Raw genomic sequence first — 24327 nt, 5'->3', positions numbered from 1 at the left:
GTGATCATATACAGGGATCACAAGAATTTGGAGTACTTCATGTCGGCTCGGGTTTTAAATCATCATCAAGCTCGATAGAATATGTTGCTATCCAAGTTTGACTTTATTATTACTTATTTACTTGGAAAGCAACAAGGACTATCCAATGCATTATCAAGGAGATCGTATCTAGCACCAAAGGCTGGAGAAGCAACGTTTGATCAATAGTGTATAACATTGTTGAAGTCGAAACAATTCAGGCTTTGCTTTGCTATAGTACCAATTGATGCTGACTTCCTCAACCAGGTACGTATTGCAACTATTGGAGATTTTGTAGCGCTTGATATTACGCAATGTATCAATAATGATAAGTTCAAGGTGGAAGGAGATCTTTTATACTTTGATGAGTGGTTGTATATTCCAAAGGGACCAGCATGACTTTGAGTTTTCCAATCTTGACACGACTTTCTAGCTACGGGATATTTTGGATTCAATAAGACCTTGAAACTTATTTCTTGAGATTTTTGGTGGCCCCAAATGTGGAAGGATGTCAAGGATTTTGTCCTCTCCTGTGACATTTGTTCAAGATCCAAGAACCCTTGGCATCATCTTTATAGTCTTCTTCAGCCATTGCCTATTCTACGTTGGCCATGGTCTTCAGTTTCTATGGACTTCATTACGGACCTGCTGCCATCAAATTCATTTGACAGCATCTTTGTTGTGGTAGATCGGCTTACAAAGATGGCAGACTTTGTCCCTTGCAAGAAAACATCATCAAGCAAAGACGTAGTAAGGTTCTTCTTTGATAGTGTGTATCAATTTCATGGTTTACTAGATGATATCATGTCGAATCGAGGAACCCAATTCGTATTAAAGTTTTGGAGATCTCTCTTTGAGATTTTGAAGGTGGATATCAAGCTTTCTTCGGCTTTCCATCCTCAAACTATTAGCCAAACGGAACGAGTGAATCAAACTTTGGAGCAGTATTAACGATGCAGCATCAACTATCAGCAAGATGATTGGACTGCATATCTATCGTTAGCCAAGTTTGTATATAACAACACCTTTCATGCATCGACTCAACAAACACCATTCTTTTCCAACTATGGATATCATTCAAAGCTTGATTTGTTGAATTCGTCAACCAATAACAAACCGACAACTGAAGGATTTGTGAAACAACTATTGGAGCTTCAAATTATGTTGAAGCTTCAATTGTAAACTGTCCAAGAAGCTTACAATACGTTCGTAGATAAATTTCGAAATCAGGCACCTACTTTCAAAATTGGAGATAAAATATGGCTGCTTTGACGAAATATCAAAACCAAGCCGGTATGTGATATGTTGAACTACTAAAAATTGAGACCATTTGTTATCAAGAAGCAAATCAATCCAGTGGCATACTGTTTGAGGTTACCAGCTACTATGAAGGTACACCTAGTCTTTCATGTTTCTTTGTTGGAGCCTTATTGAGAATCGTCTTTTCTCGGAAGAGTGTAATGTCTGCCACTTAGTATTAAAATTGAGAACCACGAGGAATACGAGGTGGAAAAGGTACTAGATTTGTGGCATAAATAAGAAAAATTAGAATATTTATTGCATTGGAGCGGCTATGATATCAATGAGTGCACATGGAAACCAACGAAAAAACTTATCAATGCGTCGCAAAAAATACAGGAGTTTCATCGATGCTATCCTGAAAAACCTAAGCTCTTTCGATGAAAGTTTTTTAGTGAAGTCCCTTCTCCTTGAAGCCTCTTAATCTTTGGCCTTACAAAGAAGGGAGAGAAGGAACCTCTAAAAGATATAGTTAGAGACTATAAATTTGTAACTTGAGTCCATTCTTCTATGTTTAATCCTTATTTTTTTGGTCTGATATGGATAGCAAAGAGATAGATAGCATATCAATCATGTCTTCTCAACCGAGTATTTCACGAAGACAACCCCGAGATGAAGAACCACTTGTATCATGAAGATGACGCAGGATACCTAGAAACAGGTCGCTAATGATTGTGTTTGAGATAGAACCTGCCTATAGTGATCTTCCCAAAGGAGTGTTTGCAGAACATTTTCACAATGAAGACACGAAAGTTCATGCTTGGTCATAAATCAAAGACGTAAGACACTACCATTGGTTACAAGGACCAATGAACTACTTGTCGCATGAACAATAATTAAAGTATATTGCAGACATTATGTGACAAATTTTCAACTTCTTACGTTGGTATTGACTCGCAATAGGAGTGCTTTTTGGAGACCTCGAAGCTAAAGGAGTAGGTAATATCAAGGACATATACTAGGAAGTTGTAGAAGATTTTAAAAGGTTTTAGAGAAGCTTTATAGTTTGTAGAAGCTACTTGAGAAGTTTTCAAGCTCGTGGAAGCTGCTTGAGAAGCTTCTTAATTCATAGAAGCTGCTAGAGAAGCTTCCTAGTTTGTAGAAGCTGCTAGAGAAGCTTCCTAGTTTGTAGAAGCTGCTTGAAAAGCTTCCTAATTTATAGGAGCTACTTAAGAAGCTTCCTAGCTTGTAGTATATATAGGAACCAAGATTGAGGGGATCCTCACTCTCGACAACAGACCTCTTGGAGCTCTAGCTCACCTCTCTAGTGTTGTTCTTGTACTCAATTGAGTAATCTAGTTCTTGTACTCAATTGAGTAATCTAGTTCTTACCGATTCTTCTTGAGCTTCTTGTTTAGATTTCCAGTCAGTATTCTAAATTCGTGACACATACATGCATAACATAATTCTTTAGAATTTATATTTATAGGTCTTAAATTATGCCCAATTATACATAGGATTATCTTCCAAAATAATGTAAATCTTGGATGTTTCAATCATCCATGTGAGAGAAAAACTTGATTTTCTTTGATAGATAATACAAAATTAAATATTATGAAAGGTTAGATTGTAATCCAAAACAAACTATTTGTCACAACTTTTTTAACAACTTTATGATTCTATACAAGAACCAAAATCTCTCATCTATCTACAATGGTAATTGAAAGGTAATAACTATTAGCATGCACATCTCAATAGCTGAATAGACTCCAAAGTGCTGAAGGTGCAAATATTGCATGTTTATATTTTATGATAGAGCTCCCAAGTAATTTTACCATTATTGTTCTCTCTTGGAAACAAAACACATTTGCTCCATGATAGTTTATCAAGTTAAAGATTTTTTAGTAAAAAACTGTCCATCCAATAGGATAATATGTATTATTGCAGAATCAATGAGCACATTATTTGATTCATGATTAGAGGTTTTATCATTCATATTAGCTTCTAAATCATCAACACCAATTGAATCCATGGATGCATCCATGGTATAAACTTCATGAGTTTTAACTCAAAGTTTCTTATTTTTTTGGAACATTTTAACAAAGTATTTTAAAGTATGGAATATATGTACTAAATATCCAATCATTCCATATTTATGGCAAGAATGCATCTTTGATTTTTTTTCTCTACTATAATTAATAGTAGAATATTTATTCTTTCTATATAGACAAAACTAGTTTTAACCATAATTACCTTGGTGCTTATGAATACCTTTTTTATATTTATATAATTTTTTTTTAGACTTTAAAATATTTTGTACATAAAATTCTAGAATTGTGGTTCCAATAAGACAAGCTTTGGCATTATGCAAGGGTAGCTCATTTTTTTTCTCGATAAGATTTTAAAATAATTCTAAAATTTCATATTCCTATATTGTTGTGCAAACACATCAGATACTAGAAGAAATATAGAAAGAGCTTTATCAATCATTTCTTCTTTAGAAATGCTTTGTCTACACAATTGTAGTTGTGAGACAATACGATACATTTTATAGTTGAAAGCATTTAAATTTGAAAAATTCAAGACATACATATGTATCGAATTATGATGTGCATATGGAAGGAAAATGGTCTTTTGATAATCAAACCTAGATTTAAGATTCTCTCCAAAGCTTAGTTGAATCTTCTAATTTCAAGTATTGATATTGCAATGTAGATACAAGATGACAATGAAGAAAAAGAAGTGCTTTCTAACAAATGGCAAGAGGAATAGAAGTACTTATAGTAAGAGATTCTTCAAATAGAATTATATCTAAGAATTGTTTTGCAAATAAATTTACTTTTGTCATTTTGTTCATAATAAATAATTATTTCTATTACAATCCAATGGTAGAAATAGAAGAGCTTGAAAATGTTGGAATGCATTCGTGATTTTGGAACTATAGTAGAGGCAGTTGATGATGTTGAAGTACTCATTATAAATAAATTTATAAAGAAAATACAAGATCAAGTAAAAAAAAAATTGAGTAAAATGCATCCAAAAATATAAAACCAAATAAAATGATAAAAATTAAACTTGAAATCAAAAATGATAATAATTTGGAGAGATTTTTATTTATTTTTTTTTTATAAAAGATCTACGGTGGACTATAGTAATAGTGGTGGATGGTAGCGGCAAACTATGGTGGCAATGATTGATGGTAGCAGCAGATAGCAGAGCATGGTAGTCAATAGTAGGGCATGGCAATTTGGCAGGATGTGGCAATTCAACAATAAGGTTGTGAAGGCAAGTAAGACATGCAATGCAATAGGCTGAATACAAGATATAGAGTGATGCAATGTAGAAAAAAATCAAGGAGAAGATAAAGGCCAAGGTGCACACAAGTTTTTAAGAACCAAGACTAATGCATAGGAGCAATTTTGTTGATAAGGTGTTGAAAATGTTTAGAGAGACACAAAAGTAGCTAGAAGTAATATGCACACACATAGACAAGAGAGTATATAGAAGGAAAAAGCTTCTTATCTATGTATTGACATGGTTGTTTCTTGTATACAAAGAGAAGGGGAAAAGATAAAAAAAATTCTTTACTACATTCCAAATACTATAGCTACAATATTTACTACAAACTACAGTTAATATTATAGAGAGTGCCAGCTACATTTAATGTTCTCAATAGGAAATAAACTTCTATCCCCTTCTCCCCCTTTCTCCACAGTGCTGCAACTAATTTAAATTAAAACACCACCACATACTTGTCATGTTGGTGGAGTTTTATATAAATAAATAAGATTAAATATAAATATATATGAATGTGATTAGATGTGGAGCTCCATGCTGTACTGTTTTCCAGTGTTGTGCATTCAACTTGCCATTCACAGTTGTTGTTGTTGACTTTTCCTGGTGTAAGAAGGTTGGCTTCATTGTCAATAGACTAACATGTTTTGCAATTAGAATTTTTTAATTGCAAGCATTACTTGTATTATGGGATAGTATTAAGGTTTATTTATACCTAATTAAGGATTTTTATTTTAATTTATAAAAAAAAAAATGACAGGTGATTTCTGTTTAGCTTTTCCTGTTTTTTATTGCTTATTTCTTCTTCTTTTTTGTTTGATCCACATTAGATTGCAAAATATATATATATTTGAATTTTGTGAGAATGACTATTTTTTTCAATATGATTATTGCTGTGCATGTTTTCATGCTTTTACGTTTATTTTTATTTATCTTTATATATTTTTTAGATTTACCTTGGATTGCCATTGTATTGGTGGGTATACTTGTGATTACTTTTAGATATTCGATTAGCATGTTTTCAAATTTTTATTCTATTATCATTATGATTGGAATGTTGTTCACAACCATCAAAATATTAAAACATGTAATATACAGATGATAATTTTGAAATTAATAAGGCTATGATTTATTTGAATGCTCAAATTATATATTGCAGAAGCCACAACATTTTGTTTTCATTGATGAACCATTACAATGTAAAATATATATTTAAAAATAAAATAAGTTAATTTTGTTGATGAATATTGAGCAGCTTGTTGGATAAGAGAGCTCATTTATTTAGTTACTCAATATAAATTCGATTTTTATCTAAAAAAACTTTTTTCATTAGCAGATTAAAATAACTCAAACAAAAAGAATAAAATAAAAATAAAAATGCTCTGTGTTATTATTATTATTTTATTTTATTTTATTTACAATTCCAACACAATTGCACAAAGCCAAATCCAACATGAGTATTTCATTTCAGTATAATTTTTTTAGTTTTTTGGGGAATTTTTTATTTTATAAATACAACATTAGGGCAAACTTTGCATGTACATGCATACTTTCTTTCATACAATCATCTAAATCCCATCATGTCCACTGACCTTTTTGTTTATTACTGACAATTATTAGGCAGTGTTTTTTTTTGAGTGGTGCATGTTTTCTTACTTCAGATTCTATGTCAGTGAAAATACAGCTTGAGTAAACAAATGATGAAATGTCAAGGTGATCTTGCAAAAAGTGTTGTTTGTACATGTCAAACAAGTAACATATGCAACCACATTTGACTTCTATACTCACTTTTTGTAATTTAGTGTGTGCATATATATATATATATATACACATATTTCAATCAATCAAGCAATCAATCAGAGGGGGGACCCATCATACTGGAGTGTGCACAATTCAGTATACTTTAAAAATTCAAATATTGAGAATTGGGTACATTTCATTTCATGTTCATTGGACTGATGTGGTGTTCCAATGGGTAGACAAATAGAAAAATAGACCATAAGTGAACACACTATTTAATTAATGATATTAATACATTTTAATAATAAAAAACTAAACTCAAACGAACACATATATATATATATATATACATACATACATACAAAAACACATACATAAGCACCATTTCATTTTAATTAAAGAGAAAACGATGCAACAGATGCAAACATGACAGGTCCATCCAAATTCATTCATTCATTCAATCAGTCATTCAGTCCCATAATAATGTACACACTCCCCCACATTTCCTTCCTTAAATTAAAAAAGAAAAAAACAAAAGGTGAGGTGATGGTTGATTGGATGATAGATTTCAACTTTCTCTGCATTTTTAGAAAAGGTTCAGTTTACTACAATTCTTTCACCAACTTAAACTGTGTAACATAAATAAATTGAGTTGGTGCTAAACTTTAGTGTTGGCAGTTTTGCAATGACTCAAATAGATGCTTAAAATTATTTCAGGTTGTTGTCATTGTTTTTATTTTGATTATTATTATTTTATAAGATGTTTTATTAGAAAATACACATAAAGAAATCATAATAATAATAATCAGAATCAAATTTTTACAACATGAGAATATGAATTACTTCCACCTACAGAAAGTTTGGATGTGGCATTAGTTTGAATTATGAAACTTTGAGTTGATGTCATTGTTTGAAATACATAAGATGCTTGAATGTAATAAAAGTAATTGTGCTTCAGTGAAGAGTCAGTAGAAATTTGATATATATATATATATATATATATATACATATATAATATAAGCCAAGTTAATGATTTTTTTGATGATTTCAGAATTTAACTTTGAGAATTGAACTTTTGATATTGAACCATTGGCAATATCCAAAATCAAGCCTTTTCATTATTCAGTGATAAATTTTTATAAATTTTTCAATTTTTATTTATATTATATATATATATATATATATAATTTTATTGACACTCCAAAGATAACTAAATTTTATTTAGTATTTATTATCAACACTAATGGTCTCATGATACAGTAATTTTTTTCAAACTATAATATTACCAATTAATTTACATGTAGTTTTGATTACCATGATTAACATTTTCAATTTTTAAACTGACTTAATTCAAAATCTATGTTTATTTCTTTCTGAGGTGTAATCTGTAATCTAAATAAAAACAGCTTACAGTCTTGAGTGATATTGAAAACAAATAAAAACAACTTAGATTCTGTTTGTCATAGACATCTATAGACATAAAAAGGATATGAATGGAAAAATCTTCAGAAGAAATTTTTACTTAGAAGACACAATAATTTGTTAAAAGTGAGTTCTAAACCAAGAAGTTAATTGACCGTCTTTAATCCTCTACTATTACTTGCATCTGATTACAAACCAAAATTTTAATTTTGAACTATACTTGATAGATTTTAATTTATAGATTTTTAATTTTATAAGTACACACAACTACACATGTGAGTGTTTTTATTTTTATTTTTGTAAGTTTTAATAATTTATTTAAATGTATTGAGCGGCACTCTGCATTTGGACATTTTAGGTTTAGCACGCAACATTTTAAAATTAAACTGTTTCAACAATGAAGCACTCAAGGCAAATTAATTGTGTAAACCATTGAACACTAGCACTTTCAGTTGAAAATTTCTACGTCGTTTACAGACCAAATTCTCATTAAATTTGAGGATTAGCACTGGCTGTTTGAAGGGACTGATCACAAACAATTCCATCATTGAATACTAATTTGAAAGTGAGGAACTTTTTCTTTATTTTTAATTCGCATCCCACTGCAATATAGTCATCTATTCTTGTTTGCAAACCCTAACTACTTTCTGTGAAACTAAAATAAAATATAATAAAGTAGCAGCTACAAATTGAATATAGTTGTGTTGTTTGTGATAAATGTTTTCTTGAATTTTTCAGATATTTAATAGTGATTCTGATTGCAGTGATATTTTATTTTGTTTTTACTTTACGTTCAAAGGAATAATATTGAAAGTTCATGTTTTTACACAGCATTAATCATGAGAAATTAGTTTATAAGTATCTTTAATATACAGTTACAATTATATGAGTTTAATGTGAGCCCATAACAGTATATTGTACAATGTTTAAGCTAAACTATTCAAACTTGTTTAGCAACGTATTCCTGTGTTGATAGAAATACATTAATTAAGGATAGTTAATGCATTGTGCCAGGTAATTTGCTTTCATTTCAAAAACGTGTCAAAAGAATTTATAATATTAATGAAAGCTACATGTTGATTTTCCAAGTATGTCACATAATATTCAAACCATACTTCACCTGAGTAAAAAAATAAATAAAATAAACAAATCCATGACTACCACAATTGCTAAGCTATTGAAGTTCTACATGAATTAGAGATATGAAAATTATTGGGTTGCATTGGAGAATTGTTCTACATCAAATGAAAGGAGTCATTTAGGGTTTCAAGAACAGGATGCAAGGGAGCCCAAAATTTGATATTTAATTTCTGGTTTTTGGTTTTGATTTCTTCATAAAGTTGTAGAATTTCCAAAGGAGCATTGGAAGAATCAGTGCAATGGAAAACATGGACATGCATGAAGGAGAAAATGTAGCAGAAGCTCAGAAGGAGGACATAGCTCCAAGCACCACCATGTCAAGCTTTGAGCTCACTGTTGCGGCAGCCACGGCCACTGCACGAAAGACGGCAGCGGCACTCATGGCAGCTCATGGGGCCTCGTCCAAGTGCACTTCGACCACACCCAATGTCCATTGCAGCACAATTGCCAGCACCAAAATGGGCTCCAAAGCTTTGCAACTTGCAAATGGAGCCACCACAACTTTTGTCATACCTAAAAACAAATTGTTTGGGGCTCTTGTTGCGGTGAATCAAAACGATGCATCTAAAGGGAATGGTGCCATTGTGAGGAAGGTGAAGAAGGAGGGCATGGACGAAAAGGATGATATGGACGCTGCAAAGCACAAGAATGCTACCCAATGGGCTCCGGATCCGCTGGAGGATCCCATTGTCAAGCGGGGTTTGGCACTTGCATTGCAAGTATGTGCCTCTTGCAAATTGTTTCCACTCTTTTCCACAAGTTGATCTGGTTTTCAACAGGGTACTTTGGCTGTGTTGCAGTTAACATCATTAATATGTTCACTGTCTAAACTTTTTTCTTTTCTTTTGGCTTGTATTCCAATAATGAGTTTTAAAAATTGAACCTAAAATCTTATTGAAGTTGTATATCAATTCAGAATAATTATATCATAACTGCTTACAACACAGTGTAATATTATCAACTTTTTATGTAAACACAGTAGTATTTTAAAATATATAATTTCTTTTGTAACTATATTAAAACTAAGTAAAATTAGAAATTATAAATAGAAAATATTAATAATGATAATAATAATAATAAAACAAAACAAACAAATCAACAAAAAACAAAAAAAGTTTATTTTTATTTTTTATGGGATGGCATGCAAGGAGTGAACAATGTATAAAAGAATGTGGCAATGTTCTACCTAAGAGGGACAAAAACATAAAATGCTCATATCCAGGTGAAGGCATGTAGTGATATGGATGCCTGGTATTGGTGGGACGAGTTTTGAGCAGACTCGAGCGGAGCAAATTGCTACACAGTTGGATTCAAGTTTTTGGGACATTGAGGCATTGGATGGTCCCCGTTCTCCATCGCCTCCCCCCATTTATGACTCTAACGGCCAACGAACCAACACCCGTGAGGTGCAAACCCACCCAATGATTTTTTTAATGTTTTCTCCCCACAAATTCTATGACTAACTCCATCCCCATTGTACACATTGAAAAATTCTCACTCAACTATACCTATTTCTATTGTACGCTTCAAATAACAAATAATTATGTGGAATGCATTTCAATGTATGATCACTTGATTAGGAGAACAAGTCAAGAAGTGTACAATATTGATTGCCTCTTTGAACTTGTGATAGGGAAGGAGACGTGAGCAACTTGAAATAGAAAGGCGTGAAGCCATTGGTAGATCATACTTCAAAGTCATTTTGAATTTCCTTAAATGAAATGCTTGTCACACATGAATGATGCATAGTAGCATTGTGGGTTGTTAAATGAGTAAATAAATAAATAAAATTGGTGCATTTAAGTTATATGATGGAAGTTATATGTGTATACTTTTAACTCTTGCATTCAAAAAAAAAAAAAAATCCATCTATTTAATACCTAGTTTTAAGATTGGTTTGAAATAAGCATTAAAATGTACAGGTGAGTGCATGAAATTGAATCCATTGTACAAGCCACCTGTGGGTTACAAACCTGTTTATAAAGAAGCCAAACTTTTCATTCCTGTGAGTATATAATTGAGGGCACTTGACCTAGTGTTTGGACCTTGCTTTTTCAAAAATTATGAAAATATTAATAGGAAATACGCTTCTGTTTCAATCACAAATGTTGGTAAAATGTGTGGAGATATCCTTTGGACAAAGATGAAATCAAACATTTTTTTGACACAGAGCCCTCATGCCTTTGTAGGTTAAAAAATATCCTGGCTACAATTTCATTGGCCTAATTCTTGGCCCACGAGGAAACACCCAAAAGCGCATGGAACAGGTCTACAAAAAATATTATTTGAGTATCATGTTATTGAGTTATATTATGAAAAATTAAAGGATAATCTTAAAATAGTTATTGCATCTTACAAACCTGACTGAAAAGAAACACATATGAAAAATAAAATGTAACATCACATGATATTTTGTTTTCAGGAAACTGGAACAAAAATAGCCATACGAGGCAGAGGTGCAGTTAAAGAAGGAAAGGTATTATACAGTCCCTTCGAAAAAAACAAACCCCACTGTTGTAAATCAATTGTTTTGAGACACCTGATTTTAATCATAGAATTCAAAAATAAATTTAAAAATAAATTAGTATTGACAGGAATATGAAATACTTACATTTTATTTTATTTTTTTCTTGGGATTGTTAGCGACTCATATCAGGTCGCCGTGACAAAGATCTGGAAAGTGTTCATGATGATTTACATGTTCACATAACAGCGGATTGTTTTGAGAAAGTGGATGCAGCTGTTGCTCTTATTGAACCTCTTTTGACACCAGTTGATGTAAGACAATGTTTGTTTTGATTTCAACACAAAATAATAATTTACTACAACACCCACCATATAAATAAGTATGTGTATTGATGAAGTTTCTTACAGGTTGAATCTTTCTGTATTTTTATACTTTGCCATTTTGTACTTTGTAACACTATTGCAGGAAATTCAAAATATGCATAAGCGCAAACAACTTCGAGAACTAGCTGAAATGAATGGTAACAATAACAAACTTATTCAATCTAAAGGAAATACTAGCACATGTTTAAAATGCATCTAAAATAACACCATCCACTTTAATTTTCCATTGAGAGATATTTGCTGAATACTGCCTTCAGGTACTGCATTAGATAACATTATGTGTTGTGCTTTGTTGGTGATATTTAAACAAGAGAGAATGTGTGTCTATATATATATATATATATATATATGTGTGTGTGTGTGTGTGTGTGTTTCTGTGTGTGTGTAATAGTCTACACATGTGTGGAGCATATATTTCTGAGGAAAAAATAACAATAATCAAATTAAAAAATAGGAACAATGCGAGATTTTCCCAAAATATGTTCCATATGTGGTGAAGTGGGTCATCAAGAGTGGCAATGTTCTAAAGAAGCTTTGATCACTTTTCAGTCTAAGGTGTGCTTCATTTTATAATATTAAAGATTAATACTTAATAAAATCTTAAAATGCCACAAACCCAGATTTAGATATACCTGAAACCATTTATCATAATTGGATATTTTAAATAATAATTCCTGATGTAGTGGTTAAAATTTTGCATAGTAACCAAGAAAAAGGTTTAAAATAAATAAATAAATAAATAAATAATTAATTAATTAAAGCTTGCATTAAAAAAATCAGTACAGTATGTAATCACATTACCTTTAATTATTTTTTTTCAACTCATATTGAACACATTGAAATCTTATTAGGTGGCTTGTTCAATATGTGGAAATGGTGGTCATCCATCCATTGATTGCTTGCAAAAGACATCAAAACCTGGAACTACACAGGTTGATTTAACACCAATTTTCCATTCTGCTTTAGAAAAAACAAAAGCCATCTTTTAATCATTTATTCATACATATTTTAATCATCTTGCTTTTTCAATGTCATCCTTCTTTGCAGGGACAAACTCTTGATACAGAATATATGAATTTCTTGAAAGAATTAAACAATGGTTCATTAGGTTTTGTCACTAATGTGTCTAATTCATCCACAACAACCAACACAAGTGTTCCAGGTGAATGTTTTGATTTAAACACCATTATCTAAATTAATACCTTATTTTCATATTTTAACATGTGAACTACTACACACAGATTGTTGAAAATATCATAACTTATGACTTGAACTGCAAAATTAACAATAATAATTGTAAACACTGATACATATTTAGGAGCTTATTATCTTAGAATGAAAACTTCAACATGCAGGATTAGCAAGTACAGATGCACCACAAAACAGTAATGAAATTCAATCAATCCACAAGCAATTTTTAATGCCAAACAGTGCCACTGCATCTCCTCCTCAATTATTACCACCCACAATGTTGAATCGGCCACAAGTTGTTTACATAAGGAGTCCACCTGTGTGGGGTGGAGCTTGTTACAATGGGGGGCTTCAACCAAGAGGACCACCAACAAAGTTGATTAGAATTGCCAATGGAGGTTGTGTGCAACAAAGGCCCATGTGTATGGCTCCCATACAAAATGGACCTTGTGGAGCAACACCAAGGAATGACACAAAGAATCCCAACAATTCAAGCCAACCACCACAATTGGAGACACCAATCACGTATGTTTCAAACCCAAGCCTAACAATTGGGAGCAACCAAAATGGTCCATTGGTACCATATAACTCAGTAAAAATGGTAGGAAGTCCTAACTTAGTTGCCATACATCCGCATCAAATGATGAGACCAATCTACCAAACCACAATGCATGCTCCTACTAATCCACCTTCTCAATCTATGGAAGGCCAACCCTTCCAAATAATACATGGGCCCCCTCCAAAAGGAATGATGAATTCCTTAAATGTAGTCCATGCCCAAATTGTTAGGCCCCATCAAACAAATGACTATAGAATCCTTCAAAGACCATTGTTGTATCAACCTCCTCTTCATGGGGCTTTCAAACCCAACTCCTTGCAAACCCCAATTTGTGCTAGCCCACAATCTGTGGCTCCCAACATGGGGACCTTGCAACAATTCCCGGATTTGTCAACTTCTCAAATGCCTCCACAAAGTTGGCAACCCGTTAACTCAAATAATACACAATTGTGGCCTATTAATCAAAACAAAGCACCCCCTCTCCCACCCACTTTCCATTCCGGAAGTAGCCTTATTGACTCACCCACTCCCAAATCATCAATCAAATTGGTGTCACAAGTATCTACAATACCTAATCCTTCATCTACACAAAACTTGGTGTCAACCATAAAATCAACAAGTCATGATATACAATACCAACCTCCAAACACTGCACATCATCCTTCTAATGAAGAAAGTGCAAGTATACCCAATGCAATGCCACATGATCCAATATTAAATAGCTCAAGACAAACATTTACACAACAATTGAATTCTTCATGCTTTCCTCAACCACCTTCATCTTCTATGCACACACAATCCATTGATTTTGAAAATGAAAAATTGATGGCTTCTGTAGAGACCACTCAAATTCAAAGTTGAATTTAATAGTATACCATTTTGAACCATTTTGTTATTATTGTAATTGTGCACAACATTACAAACATATTACTGTGGCCAACAACAGTAGTTTTATGATTCCATACTCAATTTATCTTTAAATATTTGGTTTTTGTAACTGATACATATCATCATGTCATCATCAATTTGTATAACTTCTCTATATTTTTTGTAATACAACTGAAAAAAATGTGTATGTAAATCAATGGTACTTATATGAACTTTGTTCAATTAACAAGCATATCAAAAATATAAATTGTCAGTGTAATATTTAATGTAAAATAATTCATAAGATAATACATTTGGTATTATTGAAATATGATGTTGTCTTTATCATTAAGTTTTATTTTAACACCATTGACATTATGCTTTAAGTTGAATCTTCAATATCCTACAGAATTAGTGAAATTCTGGTTTTGAAATTAGAATATTCAATTGATAAAATCTCCATGTGTTGATCAACTTTATTGTGTTATGTATGTATGAAATACATTGAATCAGAGAGTGTATATATATATATATATATATATATACACACACATACAGACAGAGAGATGCACACAACTACATATTTCCATTTATATAACTAAAAAAGTTAAAATTTATTTTTGAAAAACTAATTCTCCTCAGTATTATTCATGATAAAAAAAATTAAAAATAGTATAATAAAAAGTATCCTATTTTATTTTGTAAAAAAATTTTAATTTTAATTATTGCGATTTTACTTATATGAATATTCTTAATAAAATTTTAATATTTAATATACAAACATTAAATTCTTCCAAGCACTCCAAAACATACATTTGATGCTTTACATGCTCAAGTGGATGAATAGACTTGCAATTCACTTGTTGCACAACAGTAATCCACATGTACAATACAATTACATGCCACATGTGATACATTTTGCATGTTTACATTGCCAATAGTTTCACCAACCAATAACTACACAATCAAGCTAATTCAACTTTCCTTACAAGATATATAAATGATTTTTACCCATATTTCATTGTTAAGTATATGACACATTCCATTTGTTTCCACAAAACCATAACAATTTTTCATAAATAACTATATACTAAAAAATTAGGTGGCATAAAAAACTTTATCAAGATCCCCAAAATAAACTATATCACATACCTGATCACAACCCATGAATTTTTCCATTTATTTATTTTTACAAAATCAGGTAACTCCAAATGACACTATAGTAAGGTATTCTGAAATCTCTACTGGAAACCTTATATCTAAACTAACAATTCAACGCTCAAACTGCAAGCACACCATCACAGTATCACATGGGTTTAATAACCACGGCCTAAGAAACCCTAACCCTAAACCTAATCCTAGCCCTGATTCGAAGGGGGTGATGGCGAAGTTTGCAAAGAGAGGTCGAAGTGGTTGTCAGAGGTTGAGTTTTACGCTTCGTACTTCATTGACGCGACTCTTGCTTGCTTATTGTTCGCCCTGGCGCCGAATTTGGATTTGTCGATTCATTTGTTCATCGCTGCCATATTCTTGACATCAATTGAATAGCCACATTTCTCGTTCCAGGGGTTGCGTAGCATCTATCAGCCATGGAACCGGCCGATTTTGAGGCGTTGCCGGAAGAGGACAAACACCGCATGTCGACCATGATCGACCATCTTCAAGTTCGAGACAGGTCTATCAACCTGCGGCTTCGTTTGTATTCTTTGTTTCCTTCGCAATGTATGGTTTGGTTTTGAAGGTTCGGTATTGTGGGCTTGAGCTTGAAGTGTTGCGTTTTGGCGGCATTCGATCGTGTTAAGATGGATTGGTTGCATCTTCTTTCTGGTGGAGGAAGTTGGGAGGCGCACTTGATTGGGAGTTTGTGGGCTTGTATAGGGTTTTGGGAACTCTAAAGTGGGTTGATTAGTTGTTTTTCTGCTGTTCTCTGGCGATGTGTGGAATTCTGCTGCATACTTTTATCTGCCTGGTCATTCGTTTGCCATTTCTGCTGCAAGAAATCACAGTGGTACAATTTTTTGCCAGCGACGTCCCTGATCTGGGTTTTCTCATGTGTTCTCCAGCTTGAAGATGTACAATTCCTTAGTAGAGAAATGCTTCTGCCACTGTGTAGAGAGTTTTCGGAGGAAGTCTTTAGACAAGCAAGAAGAGACATGTGTCAAGTGGTGCGCTGAGAAATACTTGAATCATTCTATGCGGGTCAGCATGCGCTTTGCAGAGTTAAACCAGAGTGCCCCTACTCCCGATTGAATGCGCACCTATCGCATTATACATACAAAGTGGTGGAGCCACTTTTTCACTTTACCAATATTACGATAGGGATTTAGATACTCTTTTCTGGATTCTCGAAATGATGTGCATCCAAGGGCATGAAACTATAGGTGCAAGAAAAAATTTACATGGTTTGAACTGCAATTTAATACTCAACTGCAACCCAAAAAACAATTTATTCCTCATTAACCTACAAACACCCTCACTAGTCAGTCTGGGATAAGATTGAAAATGTGGAAATTTCATAAACTTCTAAGATGTACAATTCCAGATTCCTACTGTAGTACACACTGTCTAGATGGTGCAAATTGTTTCAGTCAAACAAGCTCAGAAGGATCCTCATACTTTGACAGAACAGAAAATTCAGCCTGACAATAGGCGGTGTGCCATAAGCTACAAGGTTTTGATGATCCCTATTCTTAGCAATATCACGCCTTAGACATGTGATACCTAACTGCCGTCCTCTGCAGCACTGGGAAGTGACCCATCATAGTAGTCACACATGATCCATCATAGCAGTCATGTTCAAAGAAAAGACCAAGGTCTTCCTTCAATAACGCAAAACACTTTTCAGTTGAAAGCTTTTCTGTGATAAATCACCGGGAATGTCTCACAGAAGCTTGAACCAAGTTGTAGAAGGCTTATTAGGCTCGACCTTCAAATTAGGTGGACTTTGTCTTCAGCAACCATCACTCGGTTAGCTGCTTGCATTTTCTGCAAACCAGAGGCATTGTGCATGTGAGGAAAGATGCTTATGGAGCCTTCTCCCACTACATATAAGCATGAAATCTTCACTATGTCCAGGATTCGTACCAGGAGCATGTATGTGATTCACAACAAAATAGCAGACTGAAATGATTTAGGGTTCGGACGAGGTTCATTTTGATAATTATGCTCCTAAAAATAAAAAATAAGAAAAATGTCAGCACGAAGGTTTCGTCGACAAGTACCTGCAGGACACATTCAATCTCTCCGGCAGAGAAAGGTCTGGGATTGTTGGCGTTCACAATAGAGGCAAGTTCCGACAATTGGACAAACTCCAGGCGGTTGGTCATTGTATGTTGGGAGAACATATTTTGAAATTGTAGCTCCCTAAGAAGCGAAAAATGGGATAAAAGAGAAAAGAAAAAATAGTTAATTCAATGACGAATAACAAAAGTGAAGAGACCAGAGCCCCACAATGTCACACGAGAATAACCAAAATCTAACTTGAATGTCCAATAGTTTCGGGAAGTAATGAGCCATTTCCTAATCAACATTAAAAGGTTCTCCACCTAAACGTGGTATACAAATCACAACCTAACAAACCAGAATTCAATAATATCCTACACTGATGTAGTGGAATAAAGTAGCAGTAAAAATATATGCTTGGTGAAGAAAATCCTCATTTCATATCGAATTTTTATTCTCTGATTTGAAGCAATGAAAACTCACTAAAATCTTACCTCTGTGGAGATACTTCAATCAAAGGCTTTGTTTGTTCTTCACTGTCAAAAGCTTCACTGTCTAGACCGTCATCTTGCCTGCAAGTCCCCAAATCACTTGATCGTAAACAATCATGATAACTAGCTCGCATTGATAACCTGGCCAGAGAAGCCCTACTCACAGAAAAGTCAAGGGGATGCCACATGTATCACCTGGTGGAAGCAGCTGTCCCTAATCTTTCATCTGTTGATATGAACTCTGCATCTTCCATCTCTACATCCCCTCCCTTCTTCGGAGTGCCTTGGCTCCTAGTGTTCCTTTGCCTTTTCCTTGGTGTCCTCCTGAAAGATGTTGCAGAAGTTTAAGCACTACATAATTGGCTTACGCAATTGAAGTATCACATCCAAAACCAGCACTCCATTTGACAAGCAGGTACTAACAGACACCAGAGATCGAATATCTAGAAGTGATATTTTGAACCTGTTATCAGTTGATAAATCTTCCTCATTATCAGCATTATCATGAGTCTCCACACCACTGTTCTCTGCCGAGCGCTTCTTCTGAGCTTCTTGCTCTCGTTCTCGATCTCTTTCGGCTTCCCTTTCATCCATATCCGTGAGCTCCTTGTGGTAAATCGCAAAGTTCATAACACCTAGTGCTGCATCCACATCAGCTTTCGTAACCTGAAAACAGAAAGTCCGACTATCCAGCGTCAGAAAGGAGAACTACCAAAATAAAGCTCGTTCATCGCATACCGCTAAATAGAGCTTTTCTGAACCTTCAAAGCACATGCATTAATGAGGAAAAACTTGATTATAAGGACTGCTAACATGACACCTGGTTTCTCAACTTCAGTTTTGCATGGGCAGCTGAGAGTCGGATGATGGTTTCTAGCGTTCGAGCAGTGACAGGTAGTGTCCCCCCTCCTACACCCTGCATCGCCAAGCATATTAGTCAGACGCGTCAAAGCAGAGTATCGACACTTACCAGGCATGCTAGTAACATCGTCGAAGGAAGAAGAAATTACTACTACGATGAAAACATTCTCTGATCTGTCTATTTTGTCATTCTCACTATTTGTCACTTTCACAAGAGTGAAGCTAGCAAGTGCACAGAGAGCATTAGTAGGTGTTGATAGGAGTGGATCATAACCTTGTCTGAGCCGTTGTTACGCATTTCAGCATAGGTCTGAGCAATTTGCTCCGAAGCCTGGAACAAAATTCAGTTTTAGTAATCATTCTCATAATCCATATGTTAGTAAATCCTGACACTCCAAAGGAGCTCAGAGCAGGCTAAGGATGATGCAGCATTCTGGTTTCTTGAGTTGATGTTAGTGCAGCATACCTCTTCTGTAAGGACGGGCATGATTCTGCTCTTAGCATAGTGAATGTATTTCTTCAAAAATTTAGTAGTGAGTTTATCGCGCTTGGTATGTCGAGTAACTTTCTTCTCGCCATGAAGCAGGCGATTGTACTTCACAAATACTGCTGTTGCATGTTCTGCTTCTTCGTCTTCATCTCTGGTGTCAGCTCCCCTTGGCATGCCTGCATGAAGCATGTTCATAAAGCATTGAGGTTTCCAAACAAATGCCTAATTAAATGGTATAGCGATACTCATCAGAGTAATTGGAAACTATGGAATCGGTAAGTCTGGGCAAAGAAATGATACTAATATAAGGAAGCAATATATTTTAAGTGTGTTCAAGGCAATGAGTCTCGAATTTAGGACCTGTATCCTCTCCGGCAGAACGATATCGGTGCATCCGCAACACGTGCTCTGAAATTTGGCGATCAATATCTGGATCCATTTGATCCAGCACTATGAAAAGCAGGTCAAATCGTGACAGCAATGAATCGGGCAGTCCAATATTTTTGGTCGGTGTAAGCGATCGATCATACTGTACACCATCAACTTTCGTGTTAATTGCATCTACAGAGATCATGTATGCCAGAACATACATTCACATTTTCCCTCCACATACATTTTGCTATCCGTGAATTTGGATGTAAATATCTGACTCCGAAGCAGATACTTAGCACTTACCGAGCCAAAAATAGGATTAGCAGCTGCAACGACGCTGCACCGAGCATTGAGAGACGCATGAATGCCAGCTTTAGCAATAGTAACAGTCTGCTGCTCCATAACTTCGTGGATAGAAACTCGGTCAAGATCACTCATTTTATCAAACTCGTCAATGCACACTATGCCGCGGTCGGCTAAAACCATCGCCCCTGCCTCTAGCCTCCTCTCTCCTGTTTGTAGAGATACCACATTCAGAATAGTCATGTGATCTACAAGACCAACTTGTATAGAAATTTGAAGTCTGATAGGTTGTGAGAATGGTACGATAATCTCCCATCCGCCAAGTATCGTCAGTATGAAATCACTTCCTTAGGGCTACAACTAAGGAGAATGGAGTACATATCTTACCTGTTTCTTGATCACTGGTGACAGCAGCTGTAAGACCTACGCCCGAAGACCCTCGACCTGTAGTGGATATAGCTAACGGAGCGATATTCATGATTGCACGTAGAAGCTGTGACTTGGCCACCGAGGGGTCTCCAACCATCATCATATTCACATCTCTGCAGCGAAACGGCCATGAGCATACTTGCAATCGATAAAGCACGATCTCATGCCACAATTCAAGATGGATTCAAAACGCCTGATCAATGGATCTCAATATTTAAAGCAGCATAATCTTGCTACAATTATATAATAAGTTTCTATTCAGATTAGAGTAAGTAAATCTGGATCATAGTTTTGAAGACCAGAGGTGGATATGATAGAAATACCCGCGAATGTGAGTTCCGTTCTTCAAATTTTTCTCCATCCCTCCAAGCAGCTGTAAAACCACTGCTTTCTTTATCCATGAATGGCCATAAATGGATGGTGCAAGCGATTCTGCCAAAAGATCGAAGGTATCTTGCCTCTTTCCAATCTTTTTGATGTTACTAAGATCTTCACCAGTAAAAATAGGTGCGCTGATTTCTTTGTTCAGCTGGCATATGTTATTTGCAATCAGTACCGTCCTGCACACAGGTATGTGTTTTATGAAGAATCAACACCCCTGATATGGAATTCCCGCTGAGCTGCCCAGAACCAAGATTTACAGACGTCGCCCAATATTTCGGACCACAGAAGTAAGCAAGGAGCTAGATCGACACTTGACTATTCGATGTTATGTTCGTGACTCAGGCACTACTGCAGTGCCAGCAATACACCTGCTAACAACAACTACTGCGCCAGTTACACACAACCGACATGCATTACCGGAACACGCCATTCATGCTCCCTTTGTTAGCACCAGGGATTGCTTTAAAGATCCCTACAATGGCAACTCGATCTCCAGGTTTGCAAACATCCACCAAATCATCCTCTGCAATGACGTCGATGGAACGTGGCAGCTGACCAGGTGCAGAATTCTCTGGCATTTCTTGAATAGCAATAGTCTGGTGGTCTCGAAACTTACAGAGCCCAAACTCTGTTACTAGCAAGTTACCTTGGTCATCCTGCCAATGCATAATTTAGATTAAGTATACCAAATACTAGTTACATTCAACTACCGGTCATGTAAGGACCCAATCACTGCAGTGCAGGTTACGAACACCAAGATGTCATATGTAAAATAAACATCTGGCAGTCAAAAATAGAGATGGTGAAAGGATTACCCGAGTGGGATACACGGAACCCGTTGGAAGGCCAGACGCAGAAGTTATATCCCGATACTCACGATTCAAGAACTCGCCTGTGGTGGGGCAGAAATGAACGCTCTTAACCACTTTGGGCCTCACCAGAGAACCTGTCATGGATCACCACAAGTCAAGTGGAGTGTGAACGCGGCTGTTGAAATATGCTCGGACATCAGAGGCACCCATCAAGCATGAAGCATGATACTTTGAAATGAAAAAATTATATCTGTAGGATTGTATTCATGAGGAGATTTAGACCGTGGCATATCTAATGAGGCAGTAAAGGCACTCACACTTGGTAACAATGCCCTCCACAGACACCATAGTGCTCAGAAAGGGTGACAGAAGTTCTCGTGGAGTAAGTCTGTGAAACCCAAACGGACCCTCGAAACCAAGGAGGACCTCCTCTTCTTCACTTAAGTACTTTGGGTTCGCATTCCTAGCTGCTTGATCCAGGGCTTCGGTGAATGGTTGCATCATTTCACCAGGTCTCTGAAGCAATCTGTGCAATGTAGGCCAAGCGATCAAATCAATGCCAACACCTTTGTACTTGTAAAGAACAACAACTGCAAAGCAGACATCTTGATGAAATAATCGTGATTGGTATCGACAGAAAGTCATGTCGAGGTGGGTGCTCCATGTATTGGAAAATAATATGAACAAGAACAGATGATGTGAATGATGATTGTGCATTGGATGTACCGGCGGGTGAGGTCGGGGTCGAAGTTTCGAAGGTCGGTAAGGTCTACAAGGAGCCGTTTCCTAGATGTGTTGAACATATTGCGAATTTTCTCCATGTACACACCTTGACCCATCTGTAAACAACATGCTCGATCAGGCATTTTCCGTGGACACAAAACGGCAGGCAAAATTAGCCCCGCTATTCTACCAGATGCTCGACATGATTTTCTTGATTGTGGGTCAATACATTACGAGCTAAGCTTTTCCTACATATGGATGCATTAAGTTCACAGTAAGCTCAGCCACCCTGACACTGTCGATTGTCTACGGACTGCACACAATTTAAACCTAAGATACGATGTTGAGAGAGAGGAGGAGGAAGTTCCGACCCTTGGTAGCCAATCTGACTAGACCAAACAATGCTGTGACTACGAAACAGCTGGCAGCTACGAGACCCGACATCTTCGAAAACAAAAATTTAAACAATCATGTAACTCGAAACCAAACTCCAAAAACGGCCCAGAGATGGTCGCATTCAACCTCAACATACTCAAACTCCCGAAAGACATGCAAAAAAAAAGGAAAAAAAAAAAAAAAAAAAAAAAAAAAATCACAGCAACAACCACAGCAACAAGGAAGCACGAGGGAAGCTCACATCAGGATCAAGGAAGTCCAAGAACGTGCGCTTGTACGCAGCGCTGCTCTCCGTATTCATGTCCATGGTCGCTCGCGAAAGGAATGTTTCACCTTCACCTCCACCTCCACAACCCCAGGCTTTTAAAACCCTCCCTCGCCACACGCTACGGTACTACACTTACAAGCTCCCCGCGAGGGCGACGGAGCCTCTCACGCATTCCAACTTGGGTTTCCGCAACTGAACAATTGGGTGCGACAATCCAACCCCAAGTCACGAGCTTCGATTTTGGGCGGGGACAATGCGAGCATCGGAGGATGAGGACGAGGAGGGCGGGCGAGCGGGCGGGCAGGCGATGGCAACGGACCGAGCGAGCGAGCGAGGCCTGATTGCTGGGCACCACCGGAGTTGCGTTGGGCGCCAATTGCAATTTGGCGCCAAATTTGTGTCCACCTCGGATCTTCATCGGAGGTGTCTTCATCTGTGAGGTTTCATCCTCCACGTCATCCCGCCGCGGATATAGGTGTCCCTTCCTGCTGTTGGTTTTTCCGTGGTCTGAGTTCGAACAACTCTTCCCGTTGCCTCAATTCAAATCAGCCATTACGTGTGATTTTCTTTAGATTTGAAAATATGTTGAAATGTGTGTACGTAATTATTCATTTAATTGTTAATTTTAAATATATATATATATATATATATAAACTAAACTTCACTTTGTTTAGTTTAGTTTACAACACTTTTTTATAAGATTAGGTGTAAAACAAAGACATAAAGTAGCCTTCTCATTGGCCAAAATCAAAGAAATTGTCAATCAGCAAAAAGTCCTACATACCCATCAAAAAGATCTCCAATTTACTACCCATACAACAAATCATTTTATAGCTTTTATGTGTCCAACAGCACAAGATTTCACTAGTATATATATATATATATACATGTGTGTGTGTGTGTGTGAATGAGTTCTTTTTGTGTTCTTCAAATCAATCAATACTTTTAATTCTAAGATTTTGTATCATTTTAAGTTTCAAACATATTTCTTAAAATTTGTATCCACATTATATTCTCAATGTAAGAAGATAAATAAATAATAAATAATAAAATACAATTTAATAAAAACTTCAACTTGTAAATTCAATACAGTGTCCAGTTCATTGCAATTATGCATTGTTTTTAAGGTTAGTTGATAACACAGAGAATCATGTATCATTTCTTATGTGTGTAGGTATATACATACATAATTACACACACACATACATGTTTTTTTTATTTAATTAAATCTAAAAATTTATCATATGATTGAAAAT

General features: G+C 35.4%; 3 protein-coding genes across 12 annotated transcripts; 2 read left to right on the top strand and 1 right to left on the bottom strand.

The window, feature by feature from the left end:
- Nucleotides 1-7523: 7523 nt before the first annotated feature.
- Nucleotides 7524-14543, top strand: LOC112273156 (splicing factor-like protein 1). 10 transcript variants are annotated; one of them, XM_090245370.1, is made up of 14 exons: nucleotides 7524-7839; nucleotides 8191-8278; nucleotides 9054-9572; nucleotides 10131-10259; nucleotides 10487-10532; nucleotides 10776-10858; nucleotides 11043-11120; nucleotides 11276-11329; nucleotides 11497-11631; nucleotides 11786-11840; nucleotides 12158-12258; nucleotides 12555-12635; nucleotides 12751-12865; nucleotides 13059-14543. In XM_090245370.1, the coding sequence occupies exons 3-14, from the start codon at nucleotides 9093-9095 to the stop codon at nucleotides 14312-14314; spliced, it is 2613 nt and encodes an 870-aa protein (XP_090101496.1). In that variant the 5' UTR covers nucleotides 7524-7839; nucleotides 8191-8278; nucleotides 9054-9092; the 3' UTR covers nucleotides 14315-14543. The 10 variants fall into 10 exon arrangements, with proteins under 10 accessions (XP_090101496.1, XP_090101493.1, XP_073385373.1 ...); XM_090245369.1 differs by lacking the exon at nucleotides 7524-7839 and adding an exon at nucleotides 8728-8801 and having other exon boundaries at nucleotides 7851-8278; XM_090245367.1 differs by having other exon boundaries at nucleotides 8191-9572.
- Nucleotides 14544-15600: 1057 nt separating this feature from the next.
- LOC112273524 (mitochondrial import inner membrane translocase subunit Tim9) lies at nucleotides 15601-16788 on the top strand. The gene is made up of 2 exons (XM_024502417.3): nucleotides 15601-15995; nucleotides 16384-16788. Exons 1-2 carry the CDS (start codon nucleotides 15910-15912, stop codon nucleotides 16568-16570), a joined length of 273 nt encoding a protein of 90 aa, XP_024358185.1. The 5' UTR covers nucleotides 15601-15909; the 3' UTR covers nucleotides 16571-16788.
- A 23-nt stretch (nucleotides 16789-16811) lies between these two features.
- LOC112273523 (DNA replication licensing factor MCM3 homolog 3) lies at nucleotides 16812-23579 on the bottom strand. The gene is made up of 17 exons (XM_024502416.3): nucleotides 23045-23579; nucleotides 22411-22523; nucleotides 22002-22210; nucleotides 21688-21818; nucleotides 21290-21528; nucleotides 20812-21048; nucleotides 20447-20601; nucleotides 20060-20268; nucleotides 19745-19913; nucleotides 19361-19560; nucleotides 19169-19225; nucleotides 18854-18949; nucleotides 18497-18699; nucleotides 18229-18357; nucleotides 18037-18114; nucleotides 17542-17683; nucleotides 16812-17305 (listed from the first exon to the last, which is right to left on the bottom strand). Exons 1-17 carry the CDS (start codon nucleotides 23108-23110, stop codon nucleotides 17249-17251), a joined length of 2490 nt encoding a protein of 829 aa, XP_024358184.1. The 5' UTR covers nucleotides 23111-23579; the 3' UTR covers nucleotides 16812-17248.
- Between the last annotated feature and the right edge of the window lie 748 nt (nucleotides 23580-24327).

The sequence above is a fragment of the Physcomitrium patens genome, chromosome 20 (genome assembly GCF_059467195.1).
Source record: "Physcomitrium patens ecotype Gransden chromosome 20, ASM5946719v1, whole genome shotgun sequence".
Classification (NCBI taxonomy): Eukaryota; Viridiplantae; Streptophyta; class Bryopsida; order Funariales; family Funariaceae; genus Physcomitrium; species Physcomitrium patens.
Note: the sequence above shows the minus strand (reverse complement) of the source record. Positions and strands in the feature narration are given on the sequence as shown.

What these genes read in the sequence shown, in the direction of transcription:
- LOC112273523 (XM_024502416.3), bottom strand. Translation starts at nt 23,110, where the DNA reads ATGGACATGAATACGGAGAGCAGCGCTGCGTACAAGCGCACGTTCTTG. An exon ending in CACCAGTGATCAAGAAACAG is followed by an intron (nt 20,269 to 20,446) that starts GTAAGATATGTA and finishes CTCTACAAACAG; the next exon opens with GAGAGAGGAGGCTAGAGGCA. An exon ending in TTCTGCCGGAGAGGATACAG is followed by an intron (nt 19,561 to 19,744) that starts GTCCTAAATTCG and finishes TGCTTCATGCAG; the next exon opens with GCATGCCAAGGGGAGCTGAC.
- LOC112273156 (XM_090245370.1), top strand. Translation starts at nt 9,093, where the DNA reads ATGGAAAACATGGACATGCATGAAGGAGAAAATGTAGCAGAAGCTCAG. An exon ending in GTTTGGCACTTGCATTGCAA is followed by an intron (nt 9,573 to 10,130) that starts GTATGTGCCTCT and finishes AGTTTTGAGCAG; the next exon opens with ACTCGAGCGGAGCAAATTGC. An exon ending in AACCAACACAAGTGTTCCAG is followed by an intron (nt 12,866 to 13,058) that starts GTGAATGTTTTG and finishes TTCAACATGCAG; the next exon opens with GATTAGCAAGTACAGATGCA.
- LOC112273524 (XM_024502417.3), top strand. Translation starts at nt 15,910, where the DNA reads ATGGAACCGGCCGATTTTGAGGCGTTGCCGGAAGAGGACAAACACCGC. An exon ending in CATCTTCAAGTTCGAGACAG is followed by an intron (nt 15,996 to 16,383) that starts GTCTATCAACCT and finishes TGTGTTCTCCAG; the next exon opens with CTTGAAGATGTACAATTCCT.